General features: G+C 34.5%; 1 protein-coding gene across 1 annotated transcript in view; it reads right to left on the reverse strand.

The window, feature by feature from the left end:
• Positions 1-793: 793 nt before the first annotated feature.
• The window catches only part of LOC148942855 (uncharacterized), a 115575-nt gene continuing 91994 nt past the window's right edge, over positions 794-24374 (reverse strand). The window contains exons 10-14 of the mRNA XM_089102759.1: positions 19525-19794; positions 17744-17892; positions 10632-10807; positions 8696-8972; positions 794-4719 (exon numbers count right to left, since the gene is read on the reverse strand). Of these exons, the coding sequence (XP_088958885.1) occupies positions 4321-4719; positions 8696-8972; positions 10632-10807; positions 17744-17892; positions 19525-19794 (1271 nt within the window). The 3' untranslated portion in view covers positions 794-4320. The remainder of the gene's footprint in view (positions 4720-8695; positions 8973-10631; positions 10808-17743; positions 17893-19524; positions 19795-24374) is intronic.

Consider the following 24374-nt stretch of genomic DNA (forward strand, 5'->3'; position numbering starts at 1 on the left):
GGAATCAGATAAGAAAAGGAACTCGGTTTCTCTCTAAAAAAAAAAAACAGCCAATGCTATCTAGCGCTACCAAGGAAAACCATTAATAATAAAAATTTATTAGTTAACACAAAGTGCAGTTAAATTTAATTTATCTTCACTTTTGCTTTGCAGTAGCCTAAATATAATAGCCACAAATGGTAAAAAAAACAACAATCAATGCCATCTAGCGCTGCCAAGAAAAACCGTGAGCTTAGCCTTTTTTCGTGAGTTAGAATTTAACTGTTATCTTTATTTTTAGTTTTTCTTCAGTATTTTGATAATTTTGAAAAAATTATGATACAATTTAAAAACTAGACGATGATTTTTAGTGAAGAAAAGATGTCACTGACATTAGTACTCTATACTTCTGAAAGTTGTTATTTTTATCGATTTTTTTTTTATCGCGAGTTAAGATTTTACTGTTATCTTTATTTTTGTTTTTTCTTGTTTTGCTGAAGACAGACATTGTTCATAGCCAAAATATTCGCTCAAATTTTTATTTTTATTAGGTTTTATTTAGTCTTCAGAAAAATTTCTCATTCCTCATAGCTTGTTGTTCTTTACATGATGGAAAGGCAAATATGTGCTTGAAGTTTTTAGATTCATTGAAATCATTAGTAAAAGGTCCAAAATGCAGTGGTGCTGTTCGGGGGGGGGGGGTAGATAGGGGGATTTTGTCGTCTCTTAGGTATAACTTTTTTTTATATTTTATTTTCTCATAATTTTGGAAGAAAGAATGCTATTTTTTTTTAATCGAATAGACAACAAAAATCCTCCCAAGTATTAAAAAATACATTTGGAAACTCAGAACCTTAGGAAACTAGCCTATTTAAATAGAAAATCGAGAACAGAAACAACTTCATTACAAAATATTGCGTTTATTTCCAACGTGCAGTATAAAATAAGCTATATAATAAAGTATAAACAATAAATACAGCGGAAATGATTTTTAGGGAATTCACTGTTTTAAGAGTCTAGTACGTGCGAAAGTGTGATTTTAAGGTGGCAAATCGAATATACAGAATGTAATCTATCCTAATAAGACACACTTTGTAAATAACTTGGCAAAGAGCATGGGAAGCAGATAAGAAAAGGAACTAAGTTTCTCTCTGGAAAAAATAAACAACCAATGCCAGCTAGCGCTGCCAAGCAAAACCATTAATAATAAAAATTTATTAGTTAACACAAAGTGCAGTTAAATTTAATTTATCTTCACTTTTGCTTTGCAGTGGCCCAAATATAAGAGCCCCAAATGGTAAAAAAGAAAACCAATGCCATCTAGCGCTGCCAAGCAAAACCATTGATAATAAAAAATTTTTAGTTAATACAAAGTGCAGTTAAATTTAATCTATTTTCACTTTTGCTTTGCAGTGGCCGAAATATAAGAGCCACAAATGGTAAAAAAATCAACAATCAATGCCATCTAGCGCTGCCAAGAAACACCATTAACAATGAAAAATTATTAGTTGACATAAAGTGCAGTTAAATTTAACTTCTTTTCACTTATGCTTTGCAGTGGGCCAAATATTAGAGCCACAAATGGTAAAATCTGTGTATTTGTGAAGATTCTTAACAAGACTCTGCATTAAACCTAGTCATAACTATTTATTATCATTAAAAATGGTGTAAAAATAAAGAAATATGCGTTTATTCGAAATCGATTTTAATAAATTACATTTAAACTTGAAGTCTTTGCCACCAACAAACCAGATTCTTAAAGTTGATAAAATTGGATTGTGTAACAGCAAACGGAGGGTCAGAAACTAAGATGCTTGAAATCAAGATCGAACTAGCAATTTAGAATGAACTCACGATTCCGATTGCCAGTGAAACAGCATTTTCATGATCAATGCAATGGCTTATTCTACTATCCAGATTATAAATTTATAATCTGTTTCGTCAGTAGAAAATTCTGAATTCTTCTAATTCTGCTGAGTAGCGCTTCACTGTCAATGGTTCTAGGGGTTCTTAACTCTTATTAAACCCATGTTAAAGTGCAAGTTCCCTTCTTATCACTTCCATACTATTTGACAAGGGTAATAATAGAACATTTATTTAAATTTGGAGCAACTGAACGTTTAAAAAAATGGGTCTAAAAGCAATACTTGTTGAAAAAATTCGACTTTAGCGCTTCTACAATATTTCAACATTCAATTGTTATTTTTGCTATAACTTATAACTGTTTTAAAAGTAACTCAATAAATAAATACCGCTGTTTAAAATCACTAAATTACCAGGCAGATTTGTCTTTTTTCACGTGAACACTCGAATGTTTATCAGATTTATCTATTCCATAAATGAATTAAAAATATGTTTCCGACAATTAATAAGATCAAAATTAGAGTATTGATACAAGCTGACATGTACACATGAGGTTTTCGGAGGGGGGGGGGGCGGCAAAAAAGGCGAATTCAACAAAAAGCAAAGAAAAAATTCCAAAAGATATTTCTGGTGCAGAGGGACTGAGTCCAGGGGCTCCTCGGTGCTTCTGTGCCTGCATAGAAGTATAATTAGCTATATACGAAGTCTATGCACCTTATTTCTAAAAAATAAAAGTGACTTCATCTTTGGTCTCTTTAGCACAAAATAACATTTTATTGATCCGGCAATGAAAATAAACTGCAACTTTTATTAGTATGCCACGGAGAAGAATATATTATCGAGGAGATGCAGGATAATTCTTAACTAATTTCATGAAAGCAATAGACCATATTAATTTTTCAAACGCCAAACAAAAAAACACCTGGTCCGATTAATACTAGATATCGTTGATATTAGCTTTTCAGTGTTTAATATTCTCTCGTGGAAAAGTAAAAAAAAAAACTTACTTTTTATACGTTATTACAGCGTTAACGGAGAAATACTATTAACTCTATTCATTGGCAATAGCCACACTTCTAAACCTAGGCATCATGCATTTGTCCCCTTGGTTCTCAGGTTTTTTTTAATTAAAAAAATCCCACTGGAAAAATTTCGTAGCAGTCCTTTCCTCGAGCTATGGTTTATTAATAAATGGCCATCTTCTTCGCATGTCACGGGGCCGTGTTGTCACGCCCCAACACGGGTCGCATTCGACTTTGACCCCACCCTACACGGATTGAAGCGACCCAGAGGACGTCCCCACTAGGTGGAAAGACAAAGCCGATGAATTCCTCGCCCAAGCCCACATCCCGGTGGTAGAAGCTGCGAGCCAGGCAAGCGATAGGTCAATCTGGAGGTGCCTGGTCTCATCGTTCTCTACGCCGAACCCTCGGCAGGAGCCTTAAGTCAAGACTTCTGTCTAATGCTGCCATGTGTGGCTAAGAGGACATTTGTCAAATATTGGCGTTTAATACCTTTAACATTCTATATGTCAAGAGAGAGGAACCTCGAAGGGGCTGAGAACAAGATTGCTTTTATGCAGAATTTACGTTACAATAAAAATTTTTCAATGCCTTATTCAGACAATTCCCTCCATGATTGATGGACCCCTTCCCCTCTTTCTAAACAACCGCCAAAAAATATTCCTTATACTCGACAGAAGAACCTGCTCCAAGATAAAACTTACCGAGGAGGGGGTTCACTATGGCTAAATTTGTTCCTCGAAAACTATTAAAAATTCCAAGGCATTAGAGTTCAACGGGATTTACTGTTCTTTTCATACAAACCTGTTCATGGGGATGGCGGAGGATCCTCGATTACACTTTACGAAGTGAATTCCCACCACTTGCCTGCACTATGGTCGCAAGTCACTCCAAAGTTGCTAACCAAACTAACAGATTGTTTCATAAAAATGCTTAGAACTAAAACTACCATTTCCTAAATGAACTTCTTTGGCTCAAGGTAGCCATGGAGTGTGTTGGCCTTATTCCTTTATGAAACTTTAACTTACATAACAACTTATTTCTTGTAACAACAAAAAGGTGTATTTAGTAACAGGATACACGTCTCTTTCGCTCAGTATAGCAGAACAAATATTGTGTTTCGTTTACAGTACAAGAACACAAAAAGAGACATGTACCAGTTTTGCCTAAACATTGTAATCTGTTGGCACTCCCTTCTCACAATATTTTGTTTGCCCCCCCCCCCTTCACCTACAACGCACACACATGAAAGACTTTTTATTCTAAATTTGTTAACTTTTAGGAAGTATTCTTTTTTATAGTTGTTTAGGAAATAAATTCATACAATTCTCCAGCGCTGGCTAATCAAAACTTCCGGGTATAGACATAAATTTTAGGTACACACAAGGTACATAATTCAACTTTTATGCAGCCTAAAAGCACTAGAACATACTCCATCAAAGAAAACAGACTAGAACTAAATATCAAAACCTAGTCTGTGGGTAGACGACCTTCTATAACTTTTAAAAGTAGCAGTTGAATTAGACGCAAGATCAGCTGGAGGAGTCCTCCTATAGGGAGGCGGCACTTCTTGAAAAGGTGAAATACGATGAGTTGAAGATGTCTGGCTTTTCTTCGGTGTTTGAGGCTCTGGCATTGTTCTTGGGAGAGTATATGGTGCGTTTCGAGGCGTAATCTCTGTAAATGGATAATATCTATTTGCAACAGCTCGTGGTTTCAAAGTTTCAATATTCAGAATGATTGGATCACGTTTGACAAATGGAAGAGTTCGACTAAGACCCATTGGGTTTTCTACCTTCTTCACAAATGGTGACATCTTTACTGTTTTGGGAGGCGCTCTTGTCATGCCGTGGATCTGTAAAACGAATATGCAAGTATAAAACAAATGTTGAATTGACAATGATGTAGAAAAGAATGTTCGTTGATGGATGACTCCACCCAGAATAGTGTACTTAAATTCTATTTTACGCCCTACATTTCCATTGTTCACGGCATTTTCGAGAGGCAGGAGAAACTTTTAGATAATTAAATCAAATATTCAACCAAATTTATCAAAAGACTATGTGGTGAACCTGCTTTTGGTGTTTATGTACCTCCCATTTTATGAAGAAGAAGAAAGGGATTGTTTCTTTTCATACCATACTTTGTTCTACCTTTGTTTTCTCCATAGAAATTTTAACTATAAATGTTTACCCTTTTTCTATAAATTTTGAGATATTTTTGTCATTTTTCAGCACTGCACATTCGGCAAGCCCAGAATATATATACTTATGATGATAAGGAAGATTTACTTCATTTTTACGAGGAAATGTAATGAATTAATAGATTTAAGGAAAGAATTGTTTGGGGTTGAGGTTTGGAAGAATACGGAAATAATAAGTTTACTATCAAAAGACTAATAAAGTTAATAAGTTATTTATCAAAAGACTATGTGGTGAACCTGCTTTTGGTGTTTATGAACCTCCCATTTTATGAAGAAGAAGAAAGGGATTGTTTCTTTTCAGACCATACTTTGTTCTACCTTTGTTTTATCTATAGAAATTTTAACTATAAATGTTTTCCCTTTTTCTATAATTTTGAGATATTTTTGTCATTTTTCAGCACTGCACATTCGGCAAGCCCAGAATATATATACTTATGATAATAAGGAAGATTTAATTCATTTTACGATGAAATGTAATGAATTAATAGATTTAAGGAAAGAATTGTTTGGGGTTGAGGTTTGGAAGAATCCGGAAATAATAAGTTTACTATCAAAAGACTAATAAAGTTAATAAGTTATTTATCAAAAGACTATGTGGTGAACCTGCTTTTGGTGTTTATGAACCTCCCATTTTATGAAGAAGAAGAAATGGATTGTTTCTTTTCAGACCATACTTTGTTCTACCTTTGTTTTCTCCATAGAAATTTTAACTATAAATGTTTTCCCTTTTTCTATAAATTTTGAGATATTTTTGTCATTTTTCAGCACTGCACATTCGGCAAGCCCAGAATATATATACTTATGATGATAAGGAAGATTTACTTCATTTTTACGAGGAAATGTAATGAATTAATAGATTTAAGGAAAGAATTGTTTGGGGTTGAGGTTTGGAAGATTCCGGAAATAATAAGTTTACTATCAAAAGACTAATAAAGTTAATAAGTTATTTATCAAAAGACTATGTGGTGAACCAGCTTTTGGTGTTTATGAACCTCCCATTTTATGAAGAAGAAGAAATGGATTGTTTCTTTTCAGACCATACTTTGTTCTACCTTTGTTTTCTCCATAGAAATTTTAACTATAAATGTTTTCCCTTTTTCTATAAATTTTGAGATATTTTTGTCATTTTTCAGCACTGCACATTCGGCAAGCCCAGAATATATATACTTATGATGATAAGGAAGATTTACTTCATTTTTACGAGGAAATGTAATGAATTAATAGATTTAAGGAAAGAATTGTTTGGGCTTGAGGTTTGGAAGAATCCGGAAATAATAAGTTTACTATCAATGGACGAAACGGGATTACAAAGAGCCTCGGTAAGCTCCTGACGAAGAGTATAGAATAGCCTATAGAGAAAGGTTTTAAAAAATAAAAAGAACGAGGTTCCGCGTTAATTAGGTTATTTATTAGTACCGATTTTTATTTATATGGAAGAGTCTTTGTTTATATTTGTTTCTGTAACCATGGCCCTTAGGCTTTTGTCTCAATACTATTCTACTCTATACATTGCTACAAACAAGCTTGTGACTGTAATTTAGTAATTATGTACAATAATGTGATTAAACAATTTGATAGATAGATGGATAGATAAAATTTTATTTTCACCAAAATCTTCATGGCACTGCCAAATGTCTTTGGTATAGTCACGTTAAAAAGCGAATATTAAAAAAAAAACACTAATCAATCCTCCTGATTTTCGTTATATATATTTACAAAATTATAGTAATCGTTATACATATTCACAGAATTCAGGAATCTTTGTATACTCTGGACTCAGTTATGCTTGCTGAACGTGCTGCACATGTGGCTTGTTTGTATGTTTCTACTTAGTTACAACTTTACCGTATAAAACATATTCTATGCTCAATTAGAGTGTTAGAATGTTTATGTTTAATTAAAATTTAATTCGATTTTTTTTATTTGTATGGAGCTGTGGAGTCTACAGTAAAAAGCTATGGAAAAACTACTAAGTGTGCCTGTTGGTTCAGAGTTGGTAGCCTTGGTTGGTCACCGAGGAATCTTTCTGGGGGAATCTTTCTGGCCTGGGGTTTAACTCCCAGGCCAGAGGTGATTTTTGAATCTCTATTTACTTGGTTAATCCTAGGATTTACCGATCAAACGTTGATTAATTTGAATAAAATATTTACCGATTTCAACGGTTCACGTTTCGCAAATTTAAAAACGTTCCACCGATGTTTTTGAATCTCTATTTACTTGGCTAATCCTAGGATTTACCGATGAAACGTTGATAGGATTTTTCAAGCTTCGTGCTTAGAACTGACATAGACAGTAGCATATGCAATAGTCATGTAGCACAAATTTGATACCAAACATGAAAAATGGTACACAGGGAGATAAAATGTGCAAATAAAAGCCGATAGCATATAGATAATGAAACCTCTTTATATCTTGTTTCAATTCTAACTTGTATCACCACGACAGATTCATAGTTGTTATGAACAGTGGTTATCATTGACTGGGGGTGTCTTTTATCATGACCTGGGCTGTTGCGTGTATCACCACGACATAATCATAGCTGTTATGAACTAGTGGTTACCATTGACCGGGGATGTCATTTATCATGACCTGCGGTGTTGCGTGTATCACCATGACAGAATCATAGTTATTATGAACTAGTTGTTATCATTGACCGGGGGTGTCAATTATCATGACCTGGGGTGTTGCGTGTATCACCACGACAGAATCATAGTTGTTATGAACTAGTGGTTATCATTGACCGAGGGTGTCATTTATCATGACCTGGGGTGTTGCGTGTATCACCACGACAGAATCATGATTGTTATGAATAAGAAGATCATCGTCGTCTTCGGGAACCTTATCATTTCTTTAGATGTTTTTTTTTTCATTTTAGGAGAGGGGTGATTAATAGCAGCCCTGAAATTTTCTTCGATTCTTCACCCCAGAAAAAGTCGTAAAGTAATGGAGTCTTGGGAAGTTGATGGACAAATCAAATAACTGAATTTTTTCCTTCGGGTTGATAAAAGCCTGATGTTACAGTAACAAAAAAAAAAGAATTATAAGTATCCGAGTTGCACTTTTGACGATTTTTCTCTGGAGTAACTTTTTGGGTTTAAGATTAATGATTACTAATTTCTAATTTTTTTTTCCAGTGATAACCCAAGTTCCAAGTTGCAACGGGGATCAATTGTGTGATTCTGTAAGCTCAGCCAGAGTCGACTCAACTGTAAATGGGTGCCTGGAGAAATCTGGTGGAAAACGCGGGAAGCGTGGAATGATTTGCCCCCAATCACAAGTTGCACTCCAGGCCGAAGCCAGTGAATCAGGAGATTGGTACCTGTGCAACGCAGACCATTGGACAGCATGCAAAAAAGTTTTTTTTTAAGATAATCCAAGTCTTTTTGAAATATCTGAATAGTTACTGGAAAACACCTTAAAAACCTCTAAGATTAAAACTTATCGGATATGTGTTCTAAAAAAATCCCTTCATTTAAACAAATAACAAGAATTAAAAAAAATTCCAGAAAAACAATCATTTTCTTCCGAAACTAAAAGAAATTTGTCATGTTGTTTTTTTTACTTAAAAGCTATAGATACTGGACAAACTGTTAACTTGATCTCTAATATTTAACTAATAATAACTTACCTTCGGAATAAAAATTGTTCCAAGCAAAACACCACTAAGAATTACCATAAGTAAACTCGTTGAGATGTCCATGATTCCATCTGGAGCGAGGAAACACATCATGCCCCAAATGATTAAGAAAGGAGTCGAGCTAAGGGCAGCAACTGTTATCCAACGAGCTTCCTGCTTCGACCTTAGTATAACCCCATATACTGTCACTATCAAAAGCAAGACAAGGGGGTATACGTGTAGGCAAGCAAGATCTTCCGGTGTAGCTGGACATCCACCTTCTTCTAGGCTAAACATGAAACAAAATTTGAGGATTAAGAAACATTAACTAAAAAGAAGAAGAAGAAAATACGAAAAGTTATATGCAATAAAAGAGAAAATGGAGACAAAAGAAGAAAGGATAAGAGCAATAAAGCACACAAGAGCGGGGAGACAGACCCACGCCTGGGCAGCGGTGCTTCTGTAAGATTTACATTTATTGCCAGAGAAAATTGAATCGGATTAACAACGCTTCTGGACAACTAAGGTCCTTGCGTCGGCCATGCAGCGTGTTGCTACAGCCAGGTTCAATCTTTGGGTACCAAGCTGAGGTTATACCCACTACGCCACCGCAGGACAACCAGAGAAAATTGTTGAAATACGTGATATATCCTCTAAAATATATTGCCAAAGGAGTTGCCATCTAGCACCACATAAGTAAAAAAAAATTCATATGTGAAGAAAACGTGTACCCTGACTAGGTGTGAATGCAGAGTAGACGAAAAAATTTAATAAAATTTAGTACAAAGCCATGGAGTCAATGGTGTCTTTGTGACCGGTTCCTGACTGAAATTTTCAGCTGCTACAGATCCTCCTGTACTTCTCGAATAATTCACGCATTTTGGGGGTTTCGACAAACTCGTTCCCACTCCTGGGGATATATTCCAGGACATGTGCCCAACCCAGACTCTATCCTTTCTAGGTCGAACACATATGTGCGTTAGTAAAAAAAAAAAAAAAAAAAAAAAATTGGTCAGTATTTTGTATTACAAATTTACTTAAGTTTAGAGAGAAAGAATGTTGGACTTCTTTGCTTATTATTAGCCAATAAGGAGTTTAACTTGCAGGCATAAGCCCTCTCGCGATGAAGGTAGTAATAAACAATTAACGATAACTGGGCTCTGGAGTGCATCCTTAACAGTGTTAAAGGTCATAACACTTTTCCATTCGTGCTATATGAACTGTTAAAAGAATTTACTAACTTATCAAATGAGTTTAAAAATTGAACGAATTGTTGAAATATTGATAGCCTACATAGAACCCTGTAAAAAGAATTAATCATTCATACCGTCATATAGACATTAGTTATCTTTATGCGTATTTTCTTTATGGGCAGAATAAATCTTATATCACTTTACTAGGATGAATACGCTTTGAAGGACAAAGCCTAACCGAAAAGCACGTGACCAATTTCTCAATTCTCATTGGCCATAAGGAAGCCAAAGTATGTGCCTGTTGCAGGCAGGATCTCTAAACCCTCTCGGGTTTTCTTAATATTATTCTATTGAAATTTGCCGTCTAGTTAACGTAAGGTCTTTGAGTTAACGTAAGACTGAACCTAGGGTATATGCATAAACCTACTCAGAGGGAAGGGAATAGGAATCTACCCCTCCTCCAAATATCCACATATACAGGAATTTGTAGGGAAAGGGAGGTAAAGCCACCCACCTCTGAGCTGATCAGTCACAATTTACGGTCAGTGCTGTATGTACCGGCCTCAAATTTTGACAAAGCTGTCCGAAATTAAAGAATTTTTTTCAAAATTAATCACATTGGCAGCCCCCCTCCGCCCCCCCCCAAAAAAAAAATTGATACCACTCAAAATTAAAAGCTTAGCTATGCATAATTATAAACCCCATCATGTTTTAGGTCCCTTAGCTTTATAACAATTACACTGAAAAAAACTTACATAGATGAAAGGCGGGGATCTTGATGCGAGTACCAGCCAGAACTAATGGCAATCTGAACAGCAAGAGCCAAAAATAAAGTGACATAGAGAGGAAATGATGGCGTTCGACTATGTCGACCTCCGGATACTGAACTGGCGATATTGAACGCCAGTCTTTGGCAATTTATGTACATCAACTAAAAGAAAAAGACAATATAATTAAATTAGGAAAAAAATTCGCATGGCAAAATCTTCAATAGGAGAAAGTGACAGCTCGCATAGGAATTACAGAGTGGGGGCATTACCAAGAGATGACAAGATTCCTGAATTCTATAAATCGAAGGCACTGTTCGATAACTTAATTTCAGGAGTGACAGGTGGAGTAGGGTCAAATCCATCAAAACAGAAAACCTGAGATTTATTAGGAATTTGAAATGACAGTAATTCGAGCATCAGGAGCCAGGTTGCCACCACGGTCAGTTCCTAAAGTGCTACAATTGCCCAAAATTCCGTGCTACACAGCTGTATTCCGTGCTATAGTAAACAAAATTGACTGTAATAGTGCTAGAATAGCAGTTTCGTGCCACAGGTGGCAACCCTAACCAGGAGCAAAAAAGAGGCAACAAAGAGAGGAAATGACGGTGTTCGACTGTTTCGACTTCTGGCTACTCTACTGGCAACATTGAATACCAGTCTTTTGCAATTTATGTACGTTAAATAAAGTAAAGAAATGTAACAATAGTATGATGGAGAAATGATGACACTTAGTGAAATCTGTCATTCGAGAAAGCGATAAAACACATAATATTTTGCGGCAGGAGTATCATTTAAAGTAAGCTCCAACTCCCAATTCAACATACCAAAAGTCCACGATTCGACGACCTTATTTCATGGGTATCAGGGGCAAATTCGTAAAAATAGTAAAACCGTAGATCTATATGGAGATAATGGGGAATTATAGAAACCATGGAGCTATATAGGGGGAGGGGATCCACACTCCTTCCCCGACAGAGTGCGTGTCGGATTTATTAGTTTTTTTTTAGGGAAATGGTATGTGCATGCTACTTAAACAAGGAAATTATTTTTATCGTAATGTTCCATTTTTTTCATGTTATTTTTAGATTAGTTTCACCAATTTCTAATTCTTCTTGAAGATTGCGGTATATTTTAATTAAAAACTCGAATATGTGAAAAGACGTATTAAATCAATATGATAATAATTACTCATTTTCTTGCTTTAACCAAAATCCCCCTTCCTAATAATTTTTCGTATTTTCTGTATTTTGTCAGGGTTGGTTTGCTTCAGAATTCAATTTCATGTTATTTGGTAGCAATAGGGAAATGCAATCAATTGTTTTCTTTGAAGCAAATCCTTTTGTTAACTTCCCATTGTTTGGCAAATTTGGCATTTTGAAATAAATCTTTGTTTTCGGGGTTTCCGCTGATTTGTCATTTTATAAATTTTATTGATCTTCTATTTGATATTGCATGCAGCTCATAAAGGGATTTTTATAGCTGGTCGTTTTTCAAAACATCACAATTATTTGTTTCTTATTGGAACAGCATTCAGGAGGGGCGTAATTTGTTACGGGCGGGTTTAACTGATTCCCATACTCCAACCCCCCCCCTTCAGCTGAAATTCAGTGTCTTCTAAAATCTTGTCAAAATTAAAATAGGCCTACATAATTAAACCATTCACAGAATCAGATCAGTTTTCGTTAGTACACCTTTGCTTATATGTTTATGGTACTATACGGCTCATTTTTCATTTGGTCATTTTCACTTGACTTTGAAAAATTGGCTCTAACCCCCAGGATTTTGACAAAATTACAACCCTCGTATTCAGGTTGAAAACATTATTTTTAACATGCCATATCAATTGATGTGGCATGAATAGTAAAATTTGTCACTGACACTTTAAAAAACAAACAAAGATAATATGAGCTGATAATAAGCCACATTAACAATACGTTTTATTGTTTGTCTGATGGATTTCATGAAATATTTTTAGTAATATAAAAGCTACCGGCACTTAAATGTATGGTTTTGGCTTAAATAAAGGTAGTTCGATACATAGTCAACTAAAATTAGGGAATTATATACAATTTTAAAGAACAAGCACCAGAATTTTTAAAATTTTTAATTTCCATATAAAAATATCACCATTATAAGACTGACACGCCAAAGAACTACAAAATCTTTAACGTTTTACAGAGAAAAACTCTGTGTTCTTATCGCAAGTAGCCCGCTTATAAGAGGTCCGCTAAAAATATCATGTGCTGGTAACAGGAAGCAATACCTTAATACGTTACAAAAATCTGCCTAAATTTTTACCGTAAGTATCCACGATGTCAGTGCTACCAAGATATAAGCTGATTTTATTTTGACGACGTTTAATGTGGTTCTTCGTGGTTCTCTACTTGAGTGTGTTCTATCATCAGACTATAAACTACTCTTGTCATTATTTCCCGTCTTTTATGTTTTTAGTTGCGCTTACGGCAAAAAGCTGTACGGATCTCCAGACATCGGATATGTTCAGAAAGAAAAACGAGCAAAAATGGGGTTTTTATAGACCAAATCAAGATACTGAAAAAACAAAGCGAATATTTCGAGAGGACAAACGCCTCTCTTCTTCAGCGTGAAAGGAGACAATGTATCCAAGGAAAGTGCTGAAGAAAAAAAAACAACAAAAAACAAACGCGGAAAGTAAATGTGAAAAGAACCAAAAAACCAAGAACTTAAAAGACAAATAAAATTCAATAAAAGCCAAAAATTAAAAGAATTAAAACCAAATACCTAACAACCATAAAAGCGAGTTATTCGCCAATATCCGCGATTTGCACAAAATCCAAAAAACTATGAACTGCCATCGACGGATGGCAGTTGTTCGCTAGTATCCGTCGATGGCAGTTCATAGTTTTTCGGATTTTGTGCAAATTGCGGATATTGGCGAATAACTCGCTTTTATGGTTATTAGGTATTTGGTTTTAATTCTTATAATTTTTGGATTTTATTGAATTTTATTCATCTTTTAAGTTTTTTTTTTTCCTTGGTTTTTTGGTTCTTTTCACATTGACTTTCCGCGTTAGTTTTTTGCTGTTTGTTTTTGTTTTTTTCTTCGGCACTTTCCTTGGATACATTATTTCGTTTCGCGCTGAAGAAGAGAGGCGTTTCGTCCTCTCGAAATATTCGCTTTGTTTTCTCAGTATTTTCATTTGGCCTATAAAAACCCCATTTTTGCTCGTTTTTTTTTATTTATGTGATGTCAGGCCAATGTGGTTTAGAAAATTATCATCGGATATGTTATTTGTGTTTCATTGGGTTTGTTGTTGATTTTCCTTTGTTATTTGAATTTCATTGCTCAATCACCTGATGAAATCCAATGCTAACATTGATTTTTCACACTATATTAAAATTGCTAAATTGCATTGAAAATACTAATGGAAACCAATTAAAACACTAAAAAGTTTCAAAAAACAATGGGGTGAATTCTCAAACAACGGGAGGAGGATAAAACTTATATTCAAAGTCCAGGGGGGAGGGTATTTTTCCAATGAAAATACCAAAAAAGATATTTTTCAAAATGTAGTGGGAGGAGAAAAAATTCGGCGGTAAACATTATACTTTCTCAATTTATCGAGATTTTGTTGTTTAGCCATTTGAAACTACCCCTAACTTAAAATTTTTTATAATTTAGTCCTCTATAACTAAAGATCGAAACATCAAAGTGATAAAAATGTGTTTCTTAATGATGATTAGTTTCCAAAGCTAATTAATCGTATACTGAAAAGTGCTGAGACACATTTCCTATATTTAAACAAATATGCAAACGCAGAAAAAAATCGCAAGATTATTAAGTCGAATACAATCAAAATCAGCAATTCACTTTCTTTGTCAAATCATAGACATTTGAAACTTACATAGAGGCAAATTGGGTGACTACGTATTGGATTGGATTTCGTTTTTCTTTTTTTTAAACAAAATATTTTAGCAATCAATTGCTAAAATAATTAACCAAAACCATTTATTTTATAGACCATCGAAAATTAATTCTCATAGATAAGACAAAATCTAGCTCTAACACTAAGTAATGATAAAAACGATTATTGGCCATATTTGCAAATTTAAATGTTGTAAAGCCATATTTGTAATGACATCTATAATTTAAATTTATACAGCGTGAATAGTGAAACCTGTCGATGAAGGTTTTGTATGAGGATATTATATAAGCAACATTCATTAGCCAAAGCTGTTCTTTCTATTGCTTAAATTTATCGGAATTTCATTGCTCAATCACCTGATGAAATCCAATGCTAACATTGATTTTTCACACTATATTCCCAACATTGATTTTTCACACTGTATTCCCAAAAACTAAGGATATCCCAAAATAGAATAAATTATATATGCTTGATTATAAGCCAAGTAGACTAAATTAAAGCCAGAATTTAAAGCCTTAAAGATATAAAGCCAGGAGTTAAAGATCTAAATCCAGGCGTGACCCTGTAAGATCAGCCAGAGTCGACCCAGCTCTAAATGGGTATGTGGAGAAATATGGCGAAGATGAACAGGAAGGGTGTGCAAAAGCACACGATGCGCCCCCCACCCATTGCACTTCCTGGCTAAAGGGCCAAGAAACGGGGATCAGCATCGCCGGTAGGGACTGTAAAATCCAATACCTTATTCTTTAACTTTTGTCAAGCTGACTAAAAACTCAATGTGCTAAAACTCACTCCCACACTTAAACAAATAAGCAAGCACACACAATAATCCAGCAAATTTGTTATAAGAGATAATTGGTAAAATGCAGTTAATCCAGCGATGCCTTTTCTTTATCAATTTTTTTCGTTGTTAGTATTATAGAATTGATAGACTTGTCAAAGAAATTGGCTCATTTAATGAAGCTTCTTTTGAGTTTTCATCCTTTTGTATAGTTTATATTGCTAAAAGAAGCTTAAGTTTTGAAACAAAGCTTTTATTTTCAATATTTCCATTGATTTGTCGTTTTAGAATATTATTGATTTCTGTTTGATATTGCATGCAGTTCACAAATGAACTTTTTATCCATGTTCTTTTTTTGTAACATCAGGGTCCGTTTTCCCTATTGGAACCGTAACATAGTTAACATAGTTTCCTCTTAGTTTCAAATGAATGAACAGAACATGAAACGTTGAAATTTTTCAGTAAAGTAATAAATGAGTCTTGGACTAACGCCTCGATTAAACCGTCCCCAGGGCAGCATAAATAGAAACATAATGAAAAAATGGGTAAAAAGTAAAGCCAATTAAGAGGCTTTACCTTATAGTCAGTTATTTAATTGTAAAATTACAAGGAATTACACTTTTTTTTAATTCTTTAATTTTAAATATTAAAATTTTAGCTATTTTAGATTCCCTCATTTTAAGCACGCTTGATAATTTTCATAGTTAATTTTAAGTTTTTTAAATATTGATAAGATTCAGTGCCAATTAAAATATGGTCAATAAAAACGAAACTTAGAATAACATGGTACAATTAATGCAACAAAATACCCCAAGTGATTAACTGCATTATAGCATTAACTTGAAAGATTACCGCACATGGAATATCATTAGACGTCCTATTCTGGATATCTTGGTGACTGGTTAAACTGTCACGAAAAATAGTTAGTTTCGCAAGGACGAATAATGGAACTACCGTAGCCGGACCCAACCTCTTGGCCATATTTTGGAGACTCTTGTTTCAGGTCATGGCAGACAGTTCTTAACTGGGAACATAAAAAAACTTTCAGAATTGACAGTAACTAATGGACTGTTCGTGGTTTATTTTTTCGTAAGCCTTCGGCTAAATACTTTTTATATTAAATGCAAAGTTGCTACAGCTACCTTCTTCGTGCCTTTTAAAATTTTCTCTAGACCAAATTTTAAGTGGACCACCTTCTGGGTTCTAGTGAAGCCGTGGCCCCATGAAATCTCTCTCCCTAGCTCCCACATTGTCTCGCCGGCCTTGCTCTTGTTTATAAACTTACATAATTTGATATTTTTTAAATGTTAACAAGGTTCACTGCCAACTAAAATATGGCATCGATTCTGTACATAACTATAAGCTTCTAAAGATATATTAATTTTTTTATTTTCTTATTTTATTTATCATAAGAGAATTTACCAACATGCGGTATAAGCACCCTTCATTCTCAGTTTAAGCACGATTTCAGGCATAACGCATTAGCCTAGAATTATCCATTTCTAAGACCCTTCTACAATCCTTTTAAAAGCAAACATGAGCCATTACAGTCACTTACGTAGAGTGACTGTAATGGCTCTAAGACCCTTCGACAATCCTTTTAAAAGCAAACATGAGCCATTACAGTCACTTACGTAGAGTGACTGTAATGGCTCTAAGACCCTTCTACAATCCTTTTAAAAGCAAACATGAGCCATTACAGTCACTTACGTAGAGTGAAAGGCAATATTTCTCACTCCCCTAAATTTTTCATTACTTCAATATTCGGAACCATTTATTAATATATACTCACCATAGATTTGTATGATATGTATTCACCATAGAGGAACATGAACACACCATAGTTGGGCTATATGGGTGGTAAATAACTACCTTTTCTCATTAGCACGAGTTAGGACTTGATTTTTTTTTTTCACTTTTGCAACAAAGGATATTCATTGTCAATAAAATTAAGTTAATTTTTGGTCGTCGCTAAGATAATTGACTGCCACAAAGACAAAATCGAGCCCCATAAATCGGGCTATTTGACCTCTACATAAACTGCCACATTGACTGCCACAAAGACATAATCGAGCCCCATAAATCTGGCTATTTGACCTCTACATAAACTGCCACATTGACTGCCACAGAGACATAATCAAGCCCCATGAATCGGGCTATTTGACCTCTACATAAACTGCCACATTGACTGTCACAAAGACATAATCCAGCCCCATGAATCTGGCTATTTGACATCTACATAAACTGCCACGTTGACTGCCACAAAGACAAATTCAAGCCCCATAAATTTGTCTATTTGACCTCTACATAAATCTAATATATTTATGGGGTTCACTTTTGCATCATTGTAAACAGCTTAGATTTTTACTACTTAAGCGAGATTCTAAGAAAAAAGAAGAAAAGGAAAATACCTGAACAAGTAGAAGTGAATAGGAAATTGAGAGTGCCAGGGGTGTTAGAAAAACTCGCAGGGCACATATGTTCTCACTCGGAGCCAGCACGTATAATAGTACAATTGAACACATTCCAATAATTGAAAATAATAACAAATATGTAAAACCTAAAAAGACAAATTACAATTACAAAATTACATATAAGCAGGGGCGTCGTTTGGGGATGGCAAGGGGGGCAGTTGTCCCCCTCCTCCCAATAATGTGGAGAAAAAAATATTAAATATCCCATGCCCTTTGACTATCCAGATATGGACCCCTCTTGCCCCCCCCCCCCCCAATAAAATGCTGGAGATTCGCCCCTGCATATAAGAATTCAAAGTTTGAACAGTTAAAAACAAAATAACACAGAATAGTTATATTCGTATTCGTTTATTTAAGTAGCTATCGTAGCACTAAAAAATGAACGCTAAATTATGCAATTTCCCAATCACAAAAGAAATAGAAAAAGAGAAAAAAAGGTCACTTCTTAAAAGTGCTTACAATATGTCATGAAGGAGTTTATGAATATGTACTAAAATGGCCTTAAGTTATCATGTGCACATCAATATCTGTAAAAAAGATTAACTCAATAAGGCGAGAAAGTTACAAAAATGAATGAATAAAAAAATGAACAATATAACAAAAATAAAAAGTGAATGCCAGAAGCTACAAGAAACGAATATAACAAAAATACAAAGCAGCGAATAATATTTCAACATCAAGACGATAACATATAAGGAAAACATCAAGCAATCAAATCAACGATTAAATGACGAATAAAATGCTGCAAAGTGGAAATATTGTATCTTTCTCTTTCTCGTGGCGAAATTTTCTTGAAGTAAAAGTTGTCTTGGTAAAGAAAGAATATGACGGTGAAAATCGGACTTCAGATATTTTAGTCCAAAGTGCTTGTGCCGTATCAAAGGCGTATTCAGAATTTTTGTTTGGGGTGGGGGGGGGGGGGGGGTAAAAAAATTGTCAGAATTTTGTTTATATACATTTTTGTTACGTTTTTACGAGTTGGATAAAAATTTCGGGGGGGGGGGGCAAACCCAGTAGCCCGCTCCCCTGGATACGGTCATGTTTCGGCTTGTTCCCAAGAAAGTTAGATGAAGTTGTTTTAGACAATTTTCATGTGTATTAAAGGAAGAATCCAGAACAATTTCTAAAGGTAAAGTTAGAATTTAAACAAGAAATAACTTGATCCGGGAAACCTTTTTTTAACAAGGACCAGATGGTTCTACACTACTATACCAGTTAAGATGCTAACCACTCAGAATCATTGCCTTGGTTTTAGCAACAAAAATTCGCAATTTGGAATTTGACTTGCTTGGGCTAAGGTAGGTATGACTAGGTTAGATATATTTTATAAATTCTTTTTGTAAATGAGTTTCCCTTAGAAGCTTGGGATTATTCTATAATTTTATTCAATTTTCAAAGATGCATTGTGACTGAAATAAGCTCCTAAATCTTACAATTGAAATTGTAAAAAAAGAAGTATGCACTATCTTTATGACACAATTAAACAATACAGACTCTCGGTCTCCTCGCTGCCTCAGTCTCATAGAAAATGGACGTTTTAGGCCCAAAGATCCCCCCACCCCTCTTCTCTTAGATACGCAAAGATAGTCAAATTAAGATGTTTCTAAGGTTAACAAAATGAAATCCAAAGTTCCAGAGTTGGCGATGACTGTATAAATATGAGTATAATCAAACCTGGCTAAAAGAAAAGGTCAAATCAAAATAGTGCTTGCACTTACCTTGATGTCCAGCCACTGAGCCTTGACATATTCTCATCGTTATAAATGACATTACATAAATAGTACCAAGTATTACAGTAACAGCTACAGCAATCAATGCAGCAGCCCACGTTTTTGACATGGAGATTTCCGCCAAAGGCCGAGCAGCCACAAGTTGGCTCTCTTCCAAAAATTCGCTAATTCGTCGTTCGCTGCTTTGATTTGTAATCAAATCTTTTTTTCGGATGATGTTGGGTATTGGTGGAAGAAAAGTTGACTTTCTTCTTTGATCTAGAAATAAGTTTTAGTAAAATAATAAAATAAATAGATGAGGTGCCTAAATTTTCTAAAATAAAGATCAAGCAAATATATGCTCTGAAGAGTTCATCATCTTCCAAGAAGTCCCAGAGAATTTTGGGACTAAATAATTGGAGTTTTCTGGAAAATGTCAAACAGCCAAACATGGCTAAAGAATGCAAAAATTGCTAAAATTCCATCAGCTTAAAATAATAAAAGCAATTTTAAGAAAAGGCATTAAAAAACTATTCCAAATGAAAAAATAAAAGCATGATGTAAATAAGAGCTCCTCTTTTAATTTCTAAGGCAGGTAATTGCAGTGTAATTGCAGCAAACCTAATTGCAGCAAATTTTTTAAATGTGAATTTAAGTTAATAGTGAATAGAAAATCAATTAAATGCTTCATTAAATACACGCTGGAATAGAAATGAATTTGGGGCACCAAAAAATATTGAACTCCTCAAAGATATAGTGCATCATTTCGGAAATAATTTCTTGGAGTAAAGAAAAGTAATACGATTTATCATAGGACAAAACACAAATGTATGAGCCAAAGGCAAATGATAATTTTAGTATTAAAAAGCATTATATTTCAATCAATTTTGGGTTTTAATACTTATTAACACAATCAGAAGGCTTTGCAAGAACTAAAAGAGATGATAATACCTACTTAATATTAAGCAAACAGAACAGGTCAGCAAAGACCAAGAGGTCTGTTTCTGTTCTGTTCTGGTAAAATCCGAAAGCACTTTTTTATCGTTCAGAAACAGCTGTTTTTTTGCTTAGTACCATGCAGACCAGTTTCTCATGTGGATAGAAGAGAACGATCTCAATAAGTTATTCATATCTTGATAACTGTACAAAACACAATAAAGCTTAGATGTCAAGCTTAATGTTGAAAGCTTAGATGTCAATATTAACATCTAACACTTTTTGCAAAATGTTTGTTTATTATAAAATTCTAATAGCTCCATGAATATGAGTTCTTTAAGGCAATGGTTCTCAAACTGTGGTACGCATAAAATTTTTAGGGGGTACACGACAGGCCAAGGAAAAAAAAGAGCCCCTTAACCCTAGGACTGGCAATTTTATTTATATTATAGCTATAATTTACTTAGTATCGGTAACTGAGAAGGGGTACCTAAAATGTTTTGTGGGTAAAAAAGGGTCTAATGTCTAAATAAGTTTGAGAACCGCTGCTTTAAGGGATTCAACAAGGGTACAATCACTATTACAAAAGAACTCAAACCCTTATATGGCCATGTATGCTCAACTCACAGTTCGGTATGAAGAAGCACTTAGCAATACTGTAACATCCCCAATAAGTTCTGTAATAGCAGCATATAACAAGGTCGAGTCCAGTGGCATAATTTCACCAGAATCCGAGGGGGGGGGCAAATTTGGAGCCAATTTTCACAAATCAAGTAAAAATGATAGTGAAAAACAAAAAATTAGTCATGTAGTAACAAAGCAAAGTATAAAGACAAAGATAAACTATAGAAAATCGAAGGGGGGCAGTTGCTCCCCTTCTCCCCGTAGCAGATTACGCCCCTGGTACAGTCATTGAACAAAAGCCAGAGACTCCTAATGGAATTGTTGCCACTGTTGAATATGAAAAATTTTGACAGGGGGTCCCTATTTTTTTGTGCAAAATCAATCATTTTCCAAGACCAATTCCACCTCATTTTCATATCTAGTGGTATATGAGGACAAACGCCACTCTCTTATACGATTTTTTTTTTAATATTCTGAACTGCGGAAACCTTTAGGTTTCTGAATTTTTTTTTTTTTTTTCATTTATTAGTGGTTGAGCAATCTTAACGTGTCTTCGTGTATCCCGTACCGCACTCTCGTCTTCTGACCAGAATATTTTGATCATAATGAAACCTAAAAAGAACAGACTCTATTCCTTTCGCCTCTATCTCATTCCAAAATATGGAAAATTGACGCCTGAGTAAAACTTTAAACCGAACATTGGTAATTTTTGAAGCAATTTGCTTAGTTTGTTAAAGCAACATTTTGAATTGACAAGTGAATCTATGTTTTACCATTGATTTTCGACACAATCGAAAGAAATTTGTTTAAAAGGAGAAAGGTATGCATAAAATGTAATGCATATCAGATTAACGAAACAAGTTAATATAACCAAAATTAATTTCATATTTAAATTCTGCAAAGGGACCCAAACACAACATGAATGTAATTTTCAAGCCAATTCGAGACAGAAAAAGTATGGCCCCATTTTAGGCGTAACGACTGATTTACTTTTTTGGTCTGGTATGATCAAAATATTCGAGTCATCCCGATTGTATCCCGTCCCAGCTCGCAAATATTCTTCTGTATTACCTTCATCGTCCTCTCCCCCTGAATGATGAAGAACAAAGCACAATTGAATCACTTTTATTGGATTCGTATGCAAACCTGCCTTCATTTTCCGAGTTTACGCGTAACGTGCTCACATAAGAAAAAAACATTCATAGAGGAAAAAAGAGTAGGGAGATAAAACCGAACAAAACACGAAACAGTGACAGAAACAGGACAAAATAGATATTATAAAAGAAGAAACACAAAAGAACAAATAAGTTATCTGTACCTGTTCTTGTGTTTAAACTGAACAGAAACAGATACCCTGAGAACAGAAAACAAAACAGCACCCATTTTTTTCGATATGGACATCAATTCAGACAATACTGCACATTCATGTTAAAAATAAACTGAAAGATCTGAAAATCAGAAAGATTTCTCGCGAACTACTATTTTAAATTCTGCTTTGCAAGCAAGAGACGGCAAAACCTTTGCTGGGTGAAAGTTCTATTTTAGCCTCTTGTTTGTTTTGGAATCCAGAAAATTAGCCATCAACTTTCTTGGAGAAATATTCCCCTGGGTGGTATGGAGACATTGTATAAACTTTGGTCTTTGACAGTATCAATAAATCACAGACACTCTCATCCATAGGGAAGCTTTCTATAACTTTCATTCTTTCTATAAACTTTCTAGGTGTTTTGATCATTGGCAAACCACTTAAATATTTCCCCTATCTTGGAAAGTAAAATGTAGCAACTTTAAAAACGAATCTTTTAAATGCTAGAACCTTCAAGGTCGTATCCAGGATTTTGTTCGGGGGGGGGGGGGATTTTTTCGGGAGGGGGATTAAAAAAAACTTTACAAAACGCATCAAAATTTGTTTATATGAATTTTTGTAAATTTTTCAAGTCGGACAAAAATTTCGGGAGGGAGGGGGTTCAAACGCGGTAGCCCCATCCTGGATACGGCCATGAAAACCTCAGAAGTCTTTTTCTCCTAACTTTCTAGAAAAATTTCTCTCTGGAACAACTGAACAATTTGAGGGTGAAGTGGTTTATACCGACAAATTGCGTAAATTTATTTTTACAGTAAAATAATTAAAGGGGGTGGATTCTCAGAAATGTGGGGGGAAATCTTAGAAGCGATTAAAATCGATAATTTCTTAAACAACACTCCCCTTCCGTTTATAATTAAAATAAAATGAAATGCAATAACAGGTAAAACTTTAAATTGATCCAAATAAAAAAATGAAAATTGTATTTATATTAATAAAGGCCGAGAATTTCGGCATTACATCCGGAAGCCATTATCAACGGAATAAAGAAAAGAAACAGATTAAACAGTTAACACATGCCAGAAAAAAACATAAAAAGATGAAAAGAAACGCTACACAAAAAAAGAAAAAACAAAAGCTGATATCTAACAAATTAGAGTTGTTGTTTAGTCCGAACAAAATTCAATATGGTTATACAAAGACAAAACTGTAGCTTGAATGATGATATCTACCCTAATCAGATGATATATCATCATATGATGATATGATATTCTATGTCCATCATATAATATTTTGCGATCAGGATAGATTCTAACCTTAGGACAATACTAGCTGATATAAATTTAGATTTCCAGAGGTCAATCTGGCCAAATCAGCCTCATGAATTTTTACAAGGCTTTTAGCGCCAAAGCAATTGATTCGCCTTACTTTTACATAGTAGCAGCGTTATTCCTACAAAATGAATATTAATAAAAAAAAAACTACCATTAAGACTAAATATATTTTGGTACTAGATGGTACCAAATGGTACTTAATGGTTCCATATATAAGTACCAAAGGTACCAGGACACACGGAAGAAAGACCGCATCGAAATCTCAAAGCCGCTATTGCTAAACAGGTTTCCGCTGCATAGTGAGATATTGCCCACTTGGTGACAAAGATTTAAACTTTAGTTTTTTGGGGTTTAGGGGGACTAAAAGGTAGCTAGGTTAGGTTACGTATTTAATATATGCTATGCTTTACCCCCACCCCGTAATATGCAAATATATAGCCCAAATTTGATCATTAACTCTTATATTTTCATCCTATTTTGTTTTATTTCATTAGCATTAACCAAACTTCACTTCTCGCATGTGCCCAGGATTTTAGAACAGTACCTATTTTGTTAGAAGTACCTATTAGTTACATTTTTTCTACCAAATGTGCGGTGCATTGAAACCAGCAACAAAATTCCTTTCCAAATTTTCTCCAGTTTTAACTAAAATATTTTAAATA

Source organism: Artemia sp. Qi Xiang Cuo, chromosome 16 (genome assembly GCF_049724085.1).
Source record: "Artemia sp. Qi Xiang Cuo chromosome 16, ASM4972408v1, whole genome shotgun sequence".
Lineage (NCBI taxonomy): Eukaryota > Metazoa > Arthropoda > Branchiopoda > Anostraca > Artemiidae > Artemia > Artemia sp. Qi Xiang Cuo.